The following is a 15,784-nucleotide window of genomic DNA, read 5'->3' on the forward strand; positions in this document are numbered from 1 at the left end:
ATTTGGCTCCATGTAAATTGAAACTAACATTTAGAAACTTAGAATAATCATCAAATTACTAATACCTCCTCTCAAATTTTCTGACAAAAATTATAACCTGCATGTGTTTATCTTCTAAAAATACACGTCTCATTTCAAAATAACCAAAGCAAGCAAGAACTTGGACACATTCTTCATTGTTCAACGAGCAGATATTTTCAACCTTGTATAAAAGTTTTAAGTTCTAAAAGGTAAGAGTCGTGAGCCCAATTATAGGGTCCCAATACGTAGGACAGCACATGTACAGGCCCCCACACATTGGAGACTCACCCATCAACTTAAGATAATAAGTATTATTATAACAGGCTTGAAGGAGAAGGGATGTTTTGCACACAATAATTCCCATGTGGGAAGCTTGCATAAATACACGCTGGAGCATACAATCACGGTTGTATTGGATGGACAAGTCATTCTTGCATACAGGCTATACAAAAATAATAAGAATAATAATTATGCTGTGTTCACAATGAAAATTGCATCTTTAATTGAGCCAAGAGAAAAGAATAATAATATACATGCCTAGCTATTTTGATCAAGCAATTAAATATTGAAGACAGCCTAGCAGTAGCGCAATCAGAGATGAAATGAAATATGGAGCAGCAGAAAGAGAGAATGAGGTTTACTGCAGCTTTTCCCCCTTACCCACCAAAGTAACACAAATTAGAAGGATATAAAGATATGTAGATTGATTGGACAGACACAAGCAAAACTCTCCCCAGGGGCCAGAATAAGTCTAAACATAGCAAGGAGACTGATGCAACTCCAACCGTTAACCATTTCAAAATCTTAGGTGCTTTCTGCTGGAACCTGGTTCACAACACCAATGTTGTTCATAGGTTTGGGCCTCCACTCAGTCCTGCCCCTCACAATCTCAGCACCATTTTCGAGTCGAAGCAAATGCTTGCACTCAACATGTCCACTGTGAGCTAGATTGCCCATGTCGGCCCCAGATACAGCAGTCAGGGAATCCAGCACACTGTCCCTACCACACTCCCTCCTATACTCTAAAGTCACGGAAGAAAGCTCATGACTCTCCAAGATTGGCTGTGGAGCACTCTGCAAACAATCAAAGGACAGTCCTTTGGTTAACAACAAAACAAGGACTGCAGTGGATTAGAATACAAGAACAGAAAAATACCTCCAGAATCCAGTCAATGTACTTCACATTGTTGACATGCTGATTGATATCTAGATCACTCCACCTAGACTGGAAGAATGAAGATACATAATGTAAACTAATTAGAAAGCAACATCTGAAATAATTTAAGAAAAGAAATTAATGACAACAATTACAAAAAAACTAGTTGACATACACTTAAACCGGTACGAATATAATCTGCTGTGTTGTCGTCAAGTTTAGTCAGTTTTCTGTTATCCTCTTCTAGAATTGGATCAGAATCCACAAAATAAGATCCTATCTCCTGTCTGACTTCTTCTGGAATTTTAGACAGCCTCCGTGTCAGCTTATTCATCATGACCCAAACACTGTAGATCACCAAAACCATAACATACAGTTCAGAAAATGCTAATATGTAATTCATTACAAGCTCCAAGGTGATGCATCAGTACACATGATAAAGTCTGATAAATAAACTAAGATACAATGTTCAGTTTGTTCAATTAGAGGTTTTTGCCTGCAAAATATGTAGTTCATTATCTTTTTTAACATTGCAAAATTCAAATGATTTCCTCAAACTTCAGTCGTGACAAATTTGCATCTTCAAGAGAGAAAAGAAAGGGTTCCATAACTTTTGTAAATGTTTGAAAGATTTAAAATTGTGTCCAATCAGCATCGTGCACATTAAGATACACATCTTAAAATTTGCTTGAAGCAGAAGGAAAGGGGAAGGAAAATTACAGAGAATGATTTCTACCTGGAAGCTCTTGTCAAGATTTCACCAGTTTTGCAGTCACGTAAAACCCAATCACGGCGCATAGCATTCTTCCCTGATCCAGAAGCCCAGGTGTCTACTTGAACTACGTCACCCCTGAAGCAAACATAGACACACAATTTCAGCTAATTAGATTCAGAATAACCATAATAATACTAATAGCTTATCTAACTTCAATCCAACACCAAGAAGCCAGAATAATTGCATATTTTATACATCTAGTACTCAAACAGAACAGAGGGTATATAACTGGTAAGAAAACAATTGCAAAGAACACATAGTATCAGTTTCTCTTTTTACAATAATTAAACAAGGATAAGTCATCATATCTAATATGTAATTAATACTATACTACATCTCATGTATAGATCAACAGCTCTGTTGCACAAGGCTTCCCATAGTTCATCACGTATAAAGCTTGTGTATCTAATCAATTTTCATCCCAGACGAATTTCAAAAGTATTGTGGTTCTCATAATTAAGTCTCAATAGTTACCATGAATATATTTAGGAGTGATCATTCCTCATAAAGATCACTAAAATAGACAGAGAAATAGCAGCTTAACAAGGGCACATTGCGAATGACATGTAATGGGTGAATCTAGATGACTAACCATGTAGGATAGCGATCCACCACAACCTGCATCCGAGTAACTACCCATATCAAGTTCTTTTTGCACATTTCTGGCGTGGAACCGAAGCCATCACCAAGAAGCCCAGCACTTTTAACATGATTAAGTGCAGTTTCCTGTTGTTAAGCAAATAGTTGATATAAATCAAGTATGAAAAGTAACAACAGGATGATATTATCTATACATGAAATTCAATTATGCAGTGTAACTAAATATACAGCCCTGTCCTAGTCAAAACATACTCATCTCTGAAGCTCATAAAGATTCACTTGTATGAGGACGAACTTACTTGCAAATGGTTCATTACTGTTTCTATAGATGCGGTTCGATCAGCACCAATCTCATATGATCTAATAGAAAAGTTTTCACGGAACACGAGACCATCCTGAACAATTTTTCCTATCCCAAAGGGGTCAATAAGCATGTCAGGTCGCCTTGGCTTCCAATCAAGCATCATCCACTGCTTTTCAGCTGCCAAGAAAATTGTTGTAATGGCAGCAAGAAGCATGCTCCAATCAGGTAACTGGTTGATAAAAGTCCTGGGGGGAGGTGAAGGTAGATCATCCTCATGCTTCAAGATTTCTTTAGATGTAACAACTGTGGTTCCATTAATTTTCAAAGGGGCTTGTGCCTTTGCCTTCAAGCCACCAGAAGACACAGATTTGGATTTTAGACCTCCAAGGTTCGCAGGCCCACCACCAAGTTTGCTGCCTGCTCCACCAGAGTCCGGCGAGGGTGAAGTAACAGGGAAAAATGATGAAGTTGCAGCTGTTGCCACCATAATGAATTTCTACGGCAGCTGCATGCAAAATTTACGCAAGTCATTGTTTTTCTTCTCCTACCTTTCACGAAAGGGGATAATGAAAAAAATAGGCAAAGAAGCACTGTAAATGATAAGAGATAAAAAAAAAAAAAACAATCAACCACAAACGAGTGGAAGGGGTCAACCTAAACCTTAAATGATATCGAGAAATCAATCTAACTAAAAATGCTCCAAGTTCACCCAAAAATTATACTTCACCCCAAATAACAAATAATTACAGCACAGCACTTATAAGTAATATCACAAACAGAAGAGAGTGATCATAAATACTTTTGGCAAAAGAAACGGGAAAAAATGTAAAATAAAAAGCAAACTTGTTCTTATTAATACTAGTAAAAAAATAGCAACTCGAAACAGTGGCTCCAATTTCAGAACAGATCCATAGAATTCTCTTTTTTTATGCCCCCAGCCTCTATATTTGGAACTCCTGATTCAGAACTTAAACCTGCAAGTTTAACCTACGAAAAACAAACCAAAGAGCTCCCACGCATTGTTTCCCACTTCCTATAATCCAATTAAGCTTTTATCGGAAAGAATCGAGGAGGAAAATGTTTATACCCCCACAAAAAAAGCCTGATTAAAAACCACCCGTGTAAGTGATCGTAAAAAGAATGCTACAAAGTGTGTATAGATTCTACTTCAACTAAAATAGCAGCCTTATTTGATCACGTGTGAGATTCCAGAGGTAAAACAGGTCAATCAAGCGGAAAGTCACGAATAAGAACAAATTCGTCGTATAAGCCAGCGCAGATCTGAAAACATCGCAAACCGAAAAAAAAATGCAGAAACAAAGGCAAGACCGAAAACATCCCCAAAATTAAAAATAAAAACAAGGCAAAGAAAAAACGGAGAGGAGGAAAGCAAACAATGCAATCTGTAACGAAAATCAGAACCCCATTGCCTCGAAATTCACAACGAACAGACGCATCCAGCTCTCATTATTATTTTTATTTTTTTAAAATAATAATAGTCTAAAAAAAAAAGAAAAAAGAAGAATCGAGAACCTTGTAGGGTAGAACGTCTAGAAATGCAGAAAACGCGGGATTTTGTCTTGAATTATATGAGGAGTTGGATCTCTGAAGCGAAAAGGGAAGATTAGATGGAATGAGTGGAGAGTGGAGGTGCAGTTTGCGGACACGTACGTAGATCAGAGAGAAAGAGGAATTGATTGAATAGCAGATTTGTTAGCGTACCTGACTGAGTGAAGAAGAGGGAGAGGGAGAGAAAAGCGCTCAACAAACGAGAAGGAGAAAACCTGGAAAGTGGAAACAGGGAAGAAGGACTATTGTGTCATTTTGCTTCCTTGTTTCCCTAATTTTAAAAAAGAGAGACAGAGTTATTGTAATGTAATGCTCTCTTTATTATGTGTTGATTGGGATAAGGAATTAGCAATCCTGCCACTTCTTTTTATACCGTCCAGCTGGGCCTCCCGCCTCCCTTTCAAATATCAGCCACTATTTCTTAACCACATTAGTTATAATTTTTTGGTTGATGTTCGCTATGGTTTTTTCTGCTAATACCAGCTAGGTATTTTTGACCGACATCAGGCATGACTATTTTTAGTCAACATCGACTAGGTTCTTTTAGTCGATATCCACTAGAGTTTTTTCGGTCGACATCGATCAGAGCTATTTTTAGTCAACATTAACCAAGACTATTTTATAGTCGATGTTGGCTAGGATTTTTTGTCCGACATTGATTATGACTATTTTTTAGCCAACTTAGACTAGGGATTTTTCGGCCAACGTTGACCAATGATGTCTTTCAGCCGAGGTCAGGTAGGTTCTATTAGTTGACATTGACCAAGCTATTTTTTAGCCAATGTTGGATAGAATTTTTTTTTTGTCAACGCCTACTAGGGTTTTTAAGGTTGATGTTGGTTAGTAAGGGCTATTTATCGACTAAAAAATCCCTAGAAGACATCGACCAAAAAATCCCAAGCCGATGTTGGCCAAAAATAGTCTTAGTCAATGTCGTTCAAAAAAGCCTTAGTCGGTGTCGGCCAAACAAACCCTATGCGACATTGGTAAAAAAACCCTAGCCAGCATCGACAAAAAAATAAACTCAACCAACGTTAGCCGAAAAATAGTCCTGACTGACATCAGCTGACAAATATTCCCGACATACTTTGACAAAATAAACCTTATTTGATATCAACCGAAAAATAGCCTTGGTTGATGTCGGTTGAAAAACGTCACTAATTGTGGTCAGGAAAAACAACCCTAAATAAAATTATCAATATTTTGTATTTTTAAATTATTAAAAATGGAAAAATAATTTTTAATTAATATTTTAAAATTAGATTGTGTTTGTTTTCTATAAAGTTCAATATTGAAATTTCATCTATTTAAAATATAAAATTAAAATTTTACAGATGTAGAAAATTGAATTGCCTTATTCAAACAAATAATTTAAAATTGAAGAAATTTGAATTGATTTATCCAAACAAAGCATTTGAAAAATGAAGAAAATTAAAATTAAAACAACTCAAATTCCAAGCATTTTAAATTCCTTAAAATTTTGAAATTCCTAATCCAAAGGTAAGGGATTTAGCTCAATTAGTTGAATAAGATATGTAAGTTTTATAAATTTTTTGGTATCATATTTATTTTATATGGATGAGAAAAACATCTCATGACTTTTTTTTACGCTAGACCCTTATTTTATTGTTTCTATATATTTTAATGAAGGTTTAAAAAATTAATTTATAAAAAGAAGAAAAAGAATATTAATTACTGTATAAAAATAAGGTTTAATCTTATTTTTTCTACTTTAGAATTTTTAGATATTAGTTACTTTTCTTTTTTAATGCCTTTTTATTATAATTTTAATATAAATACATTTTTTTTAAAAAAATTTAGCTTTACACCTAATTAATATACTGAATTTCATATTTTATATAAATATTTGTAATTTCTTTACCCAATAAATTTAGTACGCCTCATTTTTTTCAGCTTAAATATCTCTTATACAATAAAATCTAATTTAATCTATTTTTCAAATTTATTATTTAAAATATTTTAAATTTTATTTTTATTTAATTTTTTAAAATAGAACATATACTTTCATTGTGTTGGAATTTTGCATCATTTACTTCATGTCTGTTATAGAATTAGGTGTTAATTAATACTACATCCTTTTCTATTTATAAAAAAATAAGTTATTTGTATAAAATATAATGTAACTTATTTTTCTTATAAAAAGAAACGGAACTAATACTACATTAGTTGTTAAGTTATATTATTATTATTATTATTATCATCATTATTATTATTATTATTATTATTATTATTATTATTATTATTATTATTATTATTATTATTACTGCTGCTGCTGTCAATCGATAAAATAGCATCTCAAATCCATTCGCAAAAAAAAAAAAAAAAAAAAATCTCAAATTGATGTATCTTCGATTTGTTACTCTCATTTTGGTTGTGTTGGAATAGTTTTATGCCTCTTGTTAGTATCTTATACTTGTCAGTAGCTATTAGTATTATTATCTACAAATCATCTTACGCAGATTAGCATGTTAAATATACATATTTTTTCAGTAAAAAAATATACTTATTTTTAAACTACTTTCAACATCTTTTATGCATTAAATTTTGTTATTCATTTTTTCTTAAATAATTTTGGAAAAAAATATGTAAAGAAAATTTGTATCTATTGCTGAGCAATTAAAGAAAAATAAAAATTTCAAAAATAAGGTAATTTTTTTATGTTTTATATTTTTCTCTTATAATGCATTTTTCAGAAAATCAACAGGAATTAATGCATTTGATTAAGTCTTTCCCTCATATGAGTTGCGACTTAGGTTTGATCATCAGATTTTATCTATTGGTTAACTAGGTTTTTAGTAATTTTTTAATGTTTGATTTCACATTAAATAATTGATTATGACTTAAAGTAATTTTAGGTAATTTTTTGTATTTAATCAAAAAATTTACATCGTTTTTTTTTTTACTTAAAATTTACAGTGAATTTTACTATTATTATTTTTATAATAAAAAATCTAAACATAAATGACATGACTTTAAATCCATTTTACAAAATTAATTCTGTCATCCGAGAACACAGCATCACTCTACAAAACAAGTTAATATATACAAGCATATTGTTAGGACGTAATCTTTGTTGATTAGTTGGAATTTTCTTTTTCTCATTATGCTAATGCATAACAGAGATTACGTCCTATTCCTATACAATTGTATTTTTGTTATTATTATTATTATTATTATTGCAACAACTAAAAGTTAATCAACTTCATGCAACTCACAAGTGATTATACGTTTTAACTGTTGTTTTGTCTTGTGAATGTGTTGTGCTTTAGATTTTTAACCTTAAATAATGAAAGTATAGATAAATAATAAATATATAGGTTCCTAAATACAACCAGAAAACACAAAGTATAGGCCGAAGAAATCATAAAATAAGAGAAAAAAGGATATTTGTTTCGTGAATGAAGGCCTATGAATCGTGGTCAATATCCATTTTCTCTCACAGAAGAAAACAAGGAAACAAAAATCGGAACTTTCTTCCATTTATTTTACTTTGACGAGGAGTCTCACATGACATCATAATCAATTAGCAGTTCGGTGAACGATATTTCCCAAGTTCTTGTTGGGTCGATAACTTTTTGCTCCAATCCACGATTTCTTTTGTTTTCTTTATCATCACAATTACTCAATAAATGTCATATATAATTGATGAACTCGTTATTCTTTATGATCTTACAGGGAGTAGTATTTTTGCATGGTGTAGTGTTGTAGATTCATTAAAACTATAAAGTAAAAATAGTCATACAAGAAGAAGGTTTATGCTTTATATTGTTAAAATTTATAATATATATTAATATTATTAGTCATTTTTCTGTTTAAAAAAATATGAATTTATATTGAATAATTTAAATTGTGATATAAATTTTTTAAAATATTAATAATTTATTTAAAAAAATATTAAAATTCAATTTATAGATCGAAATAAAAAAAACCATAGATTGAAAGTGATAAGCCGTTAAAAAGGTTGGTAGAAATTTTTAACTAGTTGCTAGGATAGTATGTGAATGCGCACCTTTATGATAAAAATAATAGAATATTAAAACTGTTCAGTTGAGAGAGTAAAAATAGTGAAAATCTTACGGAGGGTTTATTTGATTGGTAGATTTTTTTAGCCCCACCGGAGCCAAAAAAATAATCTCACGTTACCAAATAATAAAATAATTAATCATAAGTATTTTTTACTTGAATAAACAATAATGTTACATTCAGTCAATAATTAACTCCGAGAATGAAAATGGAACTTAAATTCTTTGTGAATATATATATATATATATATATATATATATATATATATATATATATATATATATATATATATATTCTTATATATTATCACACTTTTCTCTTAATGACTCTATCATTTAAGTTTTTTAATTTTTATCTTTTTTAAAAATTTTATTCATATACCAATTTTTATTTACGTTAATTTTTCTTACATGTATAAGTAGTGCAGATATGTATATCTATTTTGGTTCCATTATAGTGAATAGTAAAAGAGTACTGAGAAATTTTGTCATTAAGAACACGAGATATATGATATTTTAAGTATAATTTATTTGTCATTTATTAGTTTTATGATAAAATTTGTTTTATAAAAAAATACTCCAGCATCTCTAAAATAATAATTATAATATATATTTTTAGGAAAAAATAATTTAATCAAACATATGTTTTAATTATTCTCAAGAATATAAAAAATATTTCCAACTAAATTTATAATTAATCAAACACATTTTAATTAAATATTCAAAAATAAAATTTTCATGTTTTATTTCCATAAATAATATTCCTAAAACTGAAAAAAAATATCTTGCAAAAGATTGTTTAAGTTGTTTTTTTTAATTCATAATATAGGAGTAGATACGTTATAAAAATATAATAATTATAACATTAAATAATCTTATTAATTAAAAAACAAATACAATAGTAACTTTTTTTTCACAACAAAATAGTTATTTATTATTTTTATTTTTTCCTAAGTGATATATATATATATATATATATATATATATATATATATATATATATATATAAGTATTTGTTGAGTGAAGTCAACTAACTCTTAAATACATTATATATGTAGTTCAAGCAATAATCAATATTTTTTGTTTCTATTAAAAGTTTAAAACTATTATTTGATTTCTTATAACAAGGAAAAATCACATTATGACTAGATTTTAAACTTGAATTGAGTTTGAAGTTTGAAGTTTGAAAGGTATAGGTTGGTAAACCAACCGTTTGACCTTTTGGGGGTATTGAGAATCTAAAGCTTCAAAGAAAGATATTAGTATTTTACTGCATCATTCTAGAGTCTAGATGTTTCCATTTCCACCCAACAAAAGAGCTATCATTTTCACTATACTTGGAAAGCCGTCAACGTACTAAAGTATTCAAGTCTAATTTTCTACAATGCTAAAACCATATTCGTCCGTTAATATGATACGTAGTAGTTTTTTATTTGAGAATCATACGTAGTAACCATACATTATAAAATAACTATAAATTTCTATTCTGTAGGAATTAAATAACAAATTAAAGCTCTCCCGTTTTATCTCTAATTGTAAATTGAATATACAATGACTAAAAAAAATGAAGAATTTAAAGAATAAGTCAGAGTTTAAGGTAAGATAAGAACAAATTCTAATAAGTTTCTTTTTTATATATTCTTTAACCTAATTGCCAAGCCTTTATTGGCCTTTTTATTTTATGAAACATTAAAATTTAAAGACGTCAGCTATTCCTTAATATATGTATTTTTTATTAACGAGAAAAATGAATCATGTTAAACCAAGCTTATAACTCTCGTCTTCAATTCCCATCATATTTAATGATCATTACGTAGCTTCACAGCTTTAATCTGACGAACTATAAACTCAAAATCCTATTGATGAAGCTAACTTTTAGGCCAATAAGAATTCCGTTTAAGTTCAGCCTGAAGAACAGTAGCCGTCCCAACCGCAAATAAAAGCACCTGTGTAATTTAAATATTCTATAAGAAAGTCACATATACATAAAAGGAGTATGCTTGACAAAAAAAATTTCAGTTAATTTTTATTTTTTTATTAATTGAAAAGTTTATTTAATTTTTTAATAAAATTTTTTAGATGCCACTTAAAGTAATATTTTTAAAAGGTTAATTTTTATTTTTTTATATTTATTATTTGTTGTTCTTGAATATTTATTAGATTTTCTTTTTAATATTTTCGTAAAATTTGTTATCTTTATTTTTTTTACATTAAGATTTTTCATTTTATGTTTTTATTATACATGATATTGATAGTGATCTACTAATATATAATAAGTTTTTGTAGTTTTTTTTATATTTTATAAATAAAAAGCTATAAGTGTTTAAATTAATTTAATAGTAAAATTATAAATATTAATAAATATATTTTTATCAAGAAAATCAAATTAAAAGTTATATAAAAACATTACATAAATATGTCTATTTATGTAATTTTTTATTTTTCAATTATTTCAATCAATAATTTTATCAAACACTTATTTAATATGTTAGTCTTTAATTCTTAATTATTAGTTAATTTTGTCAACCATTACCTTAATGTTTCATATTATTTTTTTGTCAAACAACTCAAATATTATATTTAAAATAAATTAAAAATTAGAGAAATTATCATAATACAAAAAATATTCTTATAATTCGATAAAATTTTGGAAATTCTCTTATAAGTATATGTTTTGCCGATGAGGTTGATTTCCCCGTAATACTTCGAAGTATTTCTAATTTAAATCCGGTGAATAAACCATCCTTAAGAATAAACAATCAATATTATTTATAAAAAAAATCTAAACCAAATGGATACTATATTTTTTCCATTTAATAATTATATCTCCTTTTCTACTTCATATGCTGGCTAATCATTTGAGTGGAGTGTAAAATAGATAACGTGATGCAATTAACATAATCTAATTTTGCCTTTCAGTAATTAGTTTCGTTGGCTTGAGTGGTTATCTTACCATTATTTATATATCTAAATATAATTAGCTGTCAGCCTGTGGCACGCACACAATAAAAAAATGAATAATAAATAGATAGATAAATAAATAAATAAATAAATAGTGTGACTTGTGTTCATTAAATTAAGCTGTGTAACTTAGACAAATCAAGTTTACTTTCACCCCATTACTAAATGTGGACAAAACTTTGATGGGTCTGGAATCTTGGTGAGAAGCACGAAGAAGCCCATCAATTTGTGGACAAAAATTAACATAATAATAGCATTAATGAAAGACCGTTGAGAGAATGAGAAAAATGAATCACGAGGCAAATAACACATTAAAAGAGAGATACATTTGACTTTCGACAACTAAATAAAATTAATTTGGCTTCAATCGAGATCTCACCAACATCCATAAGAATTCAATTAAAGCAATATCCTATCACCCGAAGACATTTCTTTATTTCTCTTTCTTTCTTATGGGGTTCCATGAAGGGTAGGTTAGTTTGTTGAACCGTACGTACGTAGAGGAAATTATGGAGCCCTTTACGTATATCACATCCACGTACGTACATACAGCTGCTACTTCATCTTTTTCATTAAGCCACCTCACTTTAGTTTACATATTCACATTGACTTTGTACAAAAAAAAATTATAATACATATTCGTATTGACTTGTACTTTCATGTTAGTAGAGCTAGCTAGCACCTCCATTCTTGTGGACCATATATATACATCGTATCAGTTTCAACTTTCATGGGATGTTAATAGAAAGTGTATGTCATGAATATTTCATTTTTTGAATTTTGCATACTCAACTATAAACAAATTAATTAATCCGCACCTAACTTGTGCTCTAAATCAAGAGGAAGATAAAGGTCAAAGGAAAAGTGACAACCTTTGCTAACTTTTTGGACCCTTTTTTGCCGTACGTACGCGCACGTTGAGCGTAAATGAACCTATACTTCACATGCATACTTAATAAGAAATATATTATTAATTATAATAAATGTAAAAATATATGTGTTTTTTTAATTAATTGGATTTGTCTTCGTATATATTCCAAGAGGAAAAAATGTTATCATCCAATCACAAGGTATAGTGTATGATTATTATTTTTCATCAGCCAAAGTAAAGAATGATATTATAAATAGAGTAACAAAGGCATAAGAATACCCCAAACAATTAAATAATGTATGGTAAAATTAATAACTTTTAAAATAGTTATTTTAAAAATATATTAATGATAATTTGTGATTGAATAATAATATAAAATTATTTTATATTACCATTAAACTCAGATTTTAAACATCATAAGAATTGAATTATAATAAATGAGAATTAAAAATAATTGAGAAAAAAAACTTTATTAAAGGTGATCAATTATGTTCTTTGACAAAGATTAGTCACTAACTAATAAAATACATACCAATAAGTCATTCATTTGAATGATAGCAGACTTCATCTTTCTAAATAAGATCTCAAATTTGTGTATTATGAATAATATGATTATAAAAAAATTTCATTAAAATTGATGAGTTAGGTTTTTCAATACAGATTGATCACCAATAAAAATGATTATTTTATATCAATGTCATGATAATAATAATAAAAAAAAACTATCAGCATACATGCTTAGTCAAATTCTCATGATGAACTTGCGAATTTTTTGACAACATGAGCTTGCGAATTCTTATTTTGTCCCAAGGCATGTGGAGTTACTACGTAAAATGCGGCTTATTCTAATTATCTGAAAACAATTTTGAAGGGAGTTTAAGGTGGGATCAAAGTTTAACACGATGAGTCTTTAATTAGCAGGTTTTATGGTTATATTAATTAGCAGGTTAGGAGGAGCTCGACATAATTGATGCTAACGGGATTTATAGAGAGCTGGCCAAGCATTCATCTATTAATGCCAAATGTTGAAAATGCAAGGTTTGTTGGTGTTTTTTTTTAAAGTAACTAAAGATGCTCAATATCCATATTTCTTTTATATAGATATATAGATTTTCTTTCTTTCTGATTTTGGCTAAAAACATTTTTAGTTTGTTTCTGGCACTTTGTGCATAAGATGAAACTAATTAAGAAAAGAGATTGGTGTGCATTACCTTGCTACATTAAAAGTTTTTTATTTTATCACTTGAAACAAATTATTTTGTAATGGTAGCTGGGCACTCTTTGTGCCTCTTTATCAATATACTTATTTGCTTTTTTTTTTTATTTTTAAAAAAAATTAACTACCAAGATGCACGTGCACTATTGAAAAATTTGCCCTGTGATTTATATTAGTAGTTCTGATTTGATATATTAAATTACATTATATTTTATCATTTTTTTTTATCTATTTTAGAAATTTTAAGGCTCCAACTCGCATAGAAATTCATTCTAATTTATACTCTGTTTGGTTTAAATGTATAAAATGCAGAAGTCAAAGAGAAATAAATTACTAAAAAGGTGTTGTTTAAATAGATAGAAATAAGAAAATAAAAAAGAAATGAATAAAGTTCTGCATGCTTGTTTGGATAAATAAAAGAGTGGTTTCCAAAAACAAAAAAGATAAAAAGTGGAAATAAATAAATAGTATAAAATTTTAACACTAATAAAAAGATTAAACTTGTTCACTCTAGTATTTTCCTTAACACACAATTGTTTATTATTTTTAAATTATTATTATTATTAAAAAATACAAAAAATAGCAAATGCAGCAAACGTGCATTTTCATGACAACTTGGGGGAGAAATGTTCTTATAAGTGAAACTCCAAAGAAAACTTCTTTCTTATTTTTCCTGTTAAACAAAGTGAGAGAATTTAGTATGTTCATCATATCTCCTCATGCATTATATAGTATCACAACAATTTTCATGGTTCTAATTTCTAAAACTCCACTCTTGTCAACTGTCGTCTCACGATGACTTATTGCTCCTTGAGTACAAATACAAGGGAAAAGGTAAAGCCGAGTACAATAGACGAATGCAACCACTATATATACTAGACTACAAACTAGAAATTGAACGTTGATGAAGCTCTAGTGGCTACAAGTTTGTGACAATGTTGGATGAGCTCCTCTAATGGCTTTGTGGAGTGTATTGGCAAGGGAATGGTCCAATCTAGTTGTTCTAGATGCGTTTAGAAGCAAGCTACTAGATGATTTTGTTCTTTCCTCCTCAACGAATTAAGTTGACTTTGATGTGCCAATCTGTTAAACTTGCCAAGTTACCTATTTTCGATCAAATTATTTGCATGTACGATTTGACAAGTTAACTAGCTAGACCAGTCATATAACTGATCATTGATCAAACCAAATTATTCAGTCTGTATTTTATAACATTGGATGAGTCTTAATAGTCCCTAATCAGCATGCCGCTGTTACTGTTAGACATGAATTTCAACCAAGGATAAATAGTGTGTTGAAAAGAATAGCCTAACCAACAATGAGTGTTTTAAAGTTCCTACTTAAAAAGATTTTTTTTATAAATAATAGTTAAAAAGAATACTAAATACATCATATTATTTGTTTCTAATTATTTTAAACATATTTTTTTCGACATTTTGTATGTTTGATTGCAAAATTTGGTTGGACTCCTTACTTAACAGTGGTATTGCTCCTCTTCGATAGTCGCAATTCCAAAGACAATCCAATATTCGTGTTAACTAATATTATAACAAAGTAATTTCGTTGTTATCTTCAACTGCCCTTAACAATACAAAATGGTGTTATATATATTATAGAAGATTGATATAGCATAGGAGGAAAAGATGATAGAAAACCACTTAAGCTGATTTGGGCATGTAAAAAGAAAAGAGGTCACAATAGTATCTGTTATAAGAGTGAATAACATGATTTTTAGTTTGAAAAAAAGAAGAGAGACCAAAAAAGACATTGGAAAAAATTATCAAGAAAAATCTTAGACTTAATAATATTTTTAAAATTTTAATTTTTAATGTGTCGAATGAGATCGTGTAATTCATGTCACCGACTCATCTAATAGAATAAAATTTTATTGTTATTATTGTCATCATCTTCAATGGTCAAGAGATGTGAATGTTTCTAAAAAAAAAGTAGGAATATTTAAGAATTAAATATGGTTAGCATACACTTTGTACATCAATATAAATTGAATTAATCCAATTTATCAAAATTCTAATTATTGTAAGTTGTGTGTCAATATAATTCACACCTTATTTATAATATGGAAAAATGAAATTATAATATCAATCAATTACTGATTAATAGAAAATAAAATATTCTAATAATAAATACAATATCAAAGAATAATATCAAAACATATATATATATATATATATATATATATATATATATATATATATATATATATATGAAAAATGAAAAAAAATATCATAAAAAATTAGATATTACAAT

General features: G+C 28.8%; 1 protein-coding gene across 4 annotated transcripts; it reads right to left on the reverse strand.

Moving 5' to 3' along the window:
• Window positions 1-410: 410 nt before the first annotated feature.
• On the reverse strand, window positions 411-4,768 carry FATB1B (myristoyl-acyl carrier protein thioesterase, chloroplastic-like). 4 transcript variants are annotated; one of them, XM_006600108.4, is made up of 8 exons: window positions 4,579-4,768; window positions 4,390-4,461; window positions 2,852-3,361; window positions 2,545-2,678; window positions 1,914-2,027; window positions 1,353-1,524; window positions 1,178-1,246; window positions 411-1,095 (listed from the first exon to the last, which is right to left on the reverse strand). In XM_006600108.4, the coding sequence occupies exons 3-8, from the start codon at window positions 3,341-3,343 to the stop codon at window positions 826-828; spliced, it is 1,251 nt and encodes a 416-aa protein (XP_006600171.1). In that variant the 5' UTR covers window positions 3,344-3,361; window positions 4,390-4,461; window positions 4,579-4,768; the 3' UTR covers window positions 411-825. The 4 variants fall into 4 exon arrangements, with proteins under 4 accessions (XP_006600171.1, XP_006600170.1, XP_006600169.1 ...); XM_006600107.4 differs by lacking the exon at window positions 4,390-4,461; XM_006600106.4 differs by having other exon boundaries at window positions 4,390-4,768.
• Between the last annotated feature and the right edge of the window lie 11,016 nt (window positions 4,769-15,784).

Source organism: Glycine max, chromosome 17 (genome assembly GCF_000004515.6).
Source record: "Glycine max cultivar Williams 82 chromosome 17, Glycine_max_v4.0, whole genome shotgun sequence".
Lineage (NCBI taxonomy): Eukaryota > Viridiplantae > Streptophyta > Magnoliopsida > Fabales > Fabaceae > Glycine > Glycine max.

What these genes read in the sequence shown, in the direction of transcription:
- FATB1B (XM_006600107.4), bottom strand. Translation starts at nt 3,343, where the DNA reads ATGGTGGCAACAGCTGCAACTTCATCATTTTTCCCTGTTACTTCACCC. An exon ending in CAGTAATGAACCATTTGCAA is followed by an intron (nt 2,679 to 2,851) that starts GTAAGTTCGTCC and finishes GCTTAACAACAG; the next exon opens with GAAACTGCACTTAATCATGT. An exon ending in ATCTTGACAAGAGCTTCCAG is followed by an intron (nt 1,525 to 1,913) that starts GTAGAAATCATT and finishes GGTGATCTACAG; the next exon opens with TGTTTGGGTCATGATGAATA.